Raw genomic sequence first — 6,000 nt, 5'->3', positions numbered from 1 at the left:
ACAACCTTAAAATCTATTGCTTACCTTTATTAGGAATAATTGTGTAGTGCTACCTTGATTTGAGTCCTCCTAATTCAACTCAAGGTAATGAATTTCATAAATAGTACAAAAAGCAACTAGCATTTTTCAACTACGGGTTGGCATTACAATCCAATAACTTAACATCCACTACTGATTCTATGTTGTGACCAAATTAAAAATCATCATGCTCATGTGAGCTAAACTAAAGTGGTCAAAAATCAAGCATACTATCTAATGTGAAAGACTACACTCAATTACACCATGACCCCTGACTTAGCCGAAGTCACTTACATGTTGGAATAGGGAGTGTACAATGTGTCCCATTAGAAGCAGTTATACTTCAAGGGTAGGCTATTTATTAACAAGTGAAATGATAAATAAGTAGGTACTAAGACTAATCCCTATTACATTTCAATTTGCACAAAAAGGATATGCATTCCATGGGTAAAAGAAAATCACAAGCGAACAAGCCCCATTTTCACTGGTCTTTTGTCCATTCAGCTAGCGTTGGAGTGGCAATGCCCACATTGCGCATGTCAAAAAGATTGGCTGTCCAAACAAAAGTCCCCACATGGTCACTTGTGCTTTTGCACAAACTAAGGTACTAGCAAAAGGCATCTCTTCTGTCAATATTTCCTTTGGCACAGGAAGCTTGCATTTCAAACTCTTCATTGAAGGCATGAAACCACAATTTCTTTTACAAGCTTTAAAATTCAATGAAGTGTACTAAGACCGTTCGAAAGCAAACATTATAAAGTTCACAAAGGTCAAATTGATAATGAAGCATTACCTTAGGACCAATTTCTGTGAGATCTTACAAATTCAATACATGGTAGGATGTTTATCACCAACAGAGCAACTTCAGTCAATCTCCTTGAGAGGAAACCACGAGAAATAACATTGTAGCACCATAGAGAACCAGGTAAAATGCAACAAAAGCATGGAGAATGAAAACAAGCAGCAATAGAGAAAAGGGGGAGATGCAACAATAATGCAAACAATGATACCATTTTAAGCACTCCTGCACTTTAGGTTCTAGGATTTTGTGATGTCCATTTTTGCACCTTTCTCTAGTTTGTGACTGTTAGAGGGAATGAATGGATGGATGGACACTAAATGCATAAGTGAGGTACAAAACAATAGAGTAGACACCACTTGTAAAAGGAGCTGGAGCAGAAGAAAAGTGTTAATTCACAAGGCAGTGAAGACAACAAATGCCTTGGGGACTCGAATCCAAGCTATGTAATGACAAAGGGAAAGTTGGACAACACCACAGATAACAAGGTGGAGTACGCCATCCTTCTTATAAATTATTGAAAGGGAGCAGCCAAAGGCAGAACTCAAAGAAAGGAGCATGAACTTCGAGGATGATGAAGTAGAAATCTGCAGGCCACCAGGACAGCAAATTTTGCATTTGGTGGCACAGAGAATGTTTTTGCTGCAGGGGAGTGTTGACAATCTGGAACAATCCGGAAGTAGCATACTCCATGTTTTGTGCCACATGGGCTGTGTTTAGGCTGGTTGTGGCAAGCTAGAGCAGGCCAGCACGGCTAGTAAATGCAGCTGCCAGCAGTAGAAGGCTATGCTTTGATGCAGGACAGCAGCAGCATGATCACAGCTGTAGTCAACAATGGCAGGAGAGGCTGTGTTTTGGCAGCAACAGCAGTATGGCAGGCTGGATGATGAGATGGCAACTGATACCAGCAGTGCCAGGCAGTAGCAGCAATCATGCAGGCAGCAGGGGCTGGTAATGATCAAGAGTGCCAGGAGTAGTTCTCCATCATGATCATACTTCTGCTCCAGCTCCCACTGTGTAAATGGATTGGCCTTTGCAGTGACACTTACATGCATGCTTAGGTTAGCACTAACAAAGACCCACAAACCCATCTATGAGTACACCACAAACCCATGGATAGACCTCTTCCTTGTGTCACTCCATCTATCAGCAATGAGTATGACAGCATTCTTCTCCCACTGCCTCTTTGTAATCTTTGTAGCTTGCTCCACAACGCACTTCTCCTTGTCAAGCAAGAAATGTGTGAAAGGCACTTTCACTCACCCTGAAATATGAAACGCTTGAAACACCTAAAATGTTTCACTAAAACACGAAACACCCTCAATGAAACGGCTGACTAAAACATGATTGATTAAATGAAAAAAAATTGGCATTCTTGCTTTTTTAAGGGTTTTTGCACACACTATATAGGATGCCATCATTATTGGTCTTATGTAAGGGCTTTTGTTTTTAAGGGTTTTTGCACACACTCTATTGATCTTATGTAATTTATGAAGGTACACTATTGGCTTGTATTGAAACCTTTTAAGCCTTAAGCCATCATTTGCGCTAATATGTTATCAGCTTGAATTGGTACCTTTGAGATAAGTCAAAGATAAAAAGCCCAATCTTACCCTAGTAGATGGATTGCCAAGAAAATGATAAAATCTAAGTAATCTCTTATTTTTCAACCTCAAGAACCTTATATACTAGCGCTTGAAGCAAATACTTGGTCAATCTATTTTGATGTGCACATGTGCAGCACACATGTATGCACCAAAAAAAAAGACATCATTTGTTCACATGAAAGGATTTGCATGGTATAAATGTGTAAGATGTTAGTATATTAGTCAACTCACAAGTGAGTTTGTGCATGTCTGTTTGTGGGTTGGGCATTGAAGTTTATTTTAGGCATTTTTCTAGTGCTTATTTTTATGGTCTTTGACATTTCTTGGCTAGCCAACTGCATTTTTAGGCCATTATGATGCTGGCTGGCCTGATGCATTTTAGGTATTATTTTATGCCTATTATTTGTGGGCTCCCTTCTCAGTGACCATTCACTTGCAGTCTTCCAAAGCAAGTTCTATTGGAGAGGGACATGGTGCTAGTGCCCACACAACCAATGACTCATTGTTGTACGCAACCATCTCACGTTTGATATATGGGATTCTATTTCTCGAGCATTCTTCTGAGTTTCTCTTTCCAGTGTTCTATTTTCTCTTTCTCTTTTTTTGTGCGATCTATCACAGCAATCCTCTATGCTTCCATTGCTGCACCCACTTCTGACATGGTATCTAACATCCGTGTTCGGTCCTAAGGTGTTGTTCTTGTGAGAGTGTGTAACGGAAAAAGGAACACAAACACAGAGACAAAGAAACAGAGAGAGACTACAAGAAAAGAAGAAAGAAATCTGCACTGAATGAGGAAAGAATGTTGAACACATAAGGAGGACTGATTTGTCCAAGCACGTAGCTCACAATGTCAGTGAGAGTACCAGATCACGTTGATGATGACGGTAGCACCAAAGACGAAGGAAGATGACAAAGTCCGAGTGCGCACTTGCCAAGGAAGGAGGAAGATGAATGAATGATCTGCCAACTGAGTGGGGGAGGTAAAACTGGCCTTCCTTCTTGGGAAGGGTGGTAATTCCCTGATTAAGCACTTAATTACAGCAATCAACAAATAAACATAACTTAAAATGCAAAAATTAACTTAATAATCGTGAACATTGGACACCTTGTTGGCCCCAAAACTAGTGTCCCTTTCGGTATTTCTTTAACTTGATTGCTAATGAAATAAGTACAAGTTGAGATTTGCAATCTCCTTCGCTGTTCCAAAAGCCTCTTTGCTATAGTAACAATCAACAATTTATTCGGGCCAATTGCCCCTTAATTTTTCACCCAGGACTTGCACAAATGGAACCTCCAACTGGCGAAATACTACCCCAAATTACAATGAATGGACTGGCATCTAAATTCCTGACAATTATACAAATTTCAGGTGCTAAATACAGTATACAATGCCTTCACCAATTGAGACGTGTCCCGAAGGTGGCTGTCAAACACTAATTTTTGCAAAAATTTAGGGTTTATAGCAGAGATCTCTTTGCTGTCCACCAAATTTGACTGAGATCTGCTTAAATGGTTGAGAAATGCTAAGATCTTCTAAGAGTGGATTGGAGAAGGTGAGAGAAAGCCAAGATGAGAGAAATCTGATTTTCTTTGCGAGAAAACCCTAAATTCTGCATGTTGCCTGCTCCAACCTGCATTTAATGCAGTCACCTGCTGCCAAACATCTCCAAAATGATGTCACTTGATCAACAATGCTGTTGCCAACGCCTAGAAGGTAACCCCTTGCTGTCCCTTGCCTGCTAAGGCTCCTAGATGGCTGTTTTTTGCAGCAAATTGTTGTTCTCTGATTAGAAAATGGACCAATAGCTCTCTCTCTCTCTCTCTCTCTCTCTTTCTCTCACACACACACACAGAGCTGTAAATTGAGTAAATGATTGAGACTCAACCCCCAAAAATGTTTTCTCAATTTGCATGGGCATTTTTGCTAAGTAGCAGCCTTCTAAACCCATTTTTTAGCATTATCCAACCATTTAATTAATTTTCAGAATCCTAAAATATTAATTTCAAGCCTTCTGACTCTGCCCAAAATTAAATGTGACCATCCATAATTAAATTAGCTAGGCCATTTACAACTTGGAGTAATCCCCAACCTTTTTTTACCCTTAGACTGGCATTAATTAATCAATTAATGCTAGTCCCTAATGTCACCACCGACAGTTATTGGCCAAATAACTGTCCCAAGATCAAAACTAACACTAACTGACCCCAAAAGCCCAGCTAGCATAACTTATCATGACTTTTGCCTTTGACACCCACTGCATCCTCGAGGTCCTTAGCCTATTACCATGAAATAACTGCCATGCACATCACATGTACCTTGCACATTTGATTAATAACTTAATTAAATGCTATCAGCAAGATTAAAACATCTCAAAATTTCACCTCCTCATGACAAACCTCCCCCTTGAAATCCTTGCAATCATCCTCAATTGCATTACATTATACCAAAGGAAAAGCATAGTGCACTGGAATTTCCATAAGGCATCACAGTCACACCATTGCACACTATTATCCAACCATGCTACATGCTCCAAACCTGTAGAAATTTTCTAGCCAACGTATACATAACATAAAACTGAAAATCAGTCCAAAATTGTTTCTAGAAACTCATTAGATACCTCCACAACTCATGTTTCTCAATTGTTTTGACTATTAACCATAGAAAAGCATCAATTCAGCATAAACCATGGCTGAAACTATCAATGGCATTTACTAACATGCTGTTGTCCATGGAACCAGCTATAAACCATTGAAAACTGAACATGAAATTATCATAAACTGATCACTTGCTGATCTGAGAACTGATCATAAACTACTGTAAATATGACTCCAAAATTATCACAAACTCATTGCAAAAACTGACCAGCAATCAATGCAAAAACTGATGCAAAACTGATCCCAAAAGTGACCGTGAATAGTTCTCAAACTAATCAAAAACTGAGCTGAAACTTATCAGAATTTTTGTCTCAAAATTAAGGCAAATTTCATGCCAAACTCATCATAAGCTGATGCAAAAGTATAGTTTCACTGCCCGGGTGAAACTCATACTCATTCGCATACAGCTCACAGTGACTAGTACACAAAGTAATGACCTCATGGCAAACATGCTATTAGCACAGTACCTTGGACGCATGCTAAATACATCCGAGATCCACTACATACAAGAGTTGTCCACAATTGGCAAAGTGCCTCCCCCTTAAGCATCAAGCAATACTCCAAACCCCTAGTCTGTTAAACCTGACTGAGCCAGTCGGCTCTAACTGAAAAGCATCTAAGTAAAGCTGCAACAACTAAGGGTGGTCTAGCAAGTCATCCTCTTCCATCCATTTGGCATCCATTGGTAAATAATTCTGAAATTTCACGAAGTATCTCCTGGAAACTTTACCTTCAACCTTTCTTTCTTTATGTGCCAAAATCTCATCCAGCTCCTCAACCTCAAGCTGAATTTCAGCAGACATATCCCCTGGCACAGCATCATGAAAAGGCCTTAACAAATTGACATGAAAGGCATTGTGTATTTGCCAATGTAGAGGTAATTTCAGCCAATATGCCGCATTGATAATCTTCTCCAAT

General features: G+C 39.5%; 1 protein-coding gene across 3 annotated transcripts in view; it reads right to left on the bottom strand.

The window, feature by feature from the left end:
• Positions 1-251: 251 nt before the first annotated feature.
• LOC148036297 (Isochorismatase family protein) overlaps positions 252-6,000 on the bottom strand; it is a 50,018-nt gene continuing 44,269 nt past the window's right edge. For 2 of the 3 annotated variants that reach the window (XM_087679128.1, XM_087679126.1), the window contains exon 5: positions 252-570. In XM_087679128.1, the coding sequence (XP_087535254.1) occupies positions 500-570 (71 nt within the window). In that variant the 3' untranslated portion in view covers positions 252-499. Of the gene's footprint in view, positions 571-3,553; positions 4,184-6,000 lie in introns of those variants that run through there. The other variant, XM_087679129.1, reaches the window with a different exon arrangement.

Source organism: Lygodium microphyllum, chromosome 5, assembly GCF_053477565.2.
Source record: "Lygodium microphyllum isolate KBCC chromosome 5, Lygodium_microphyllum_v1.1.10, whole genome shotgun sequence".
NCBI lineage: Eukaryota > Viridiplantae > Streptophyta > Polypodiopsida > Schizaeales > Lygodiaceae > Lygodium > Lygodium microphyllum.
The sequence above is the reverse complement of the archived record's forward strand: the minus strand, read 5'-3'. Positions and strand labels throughout refer to the sequence as shown.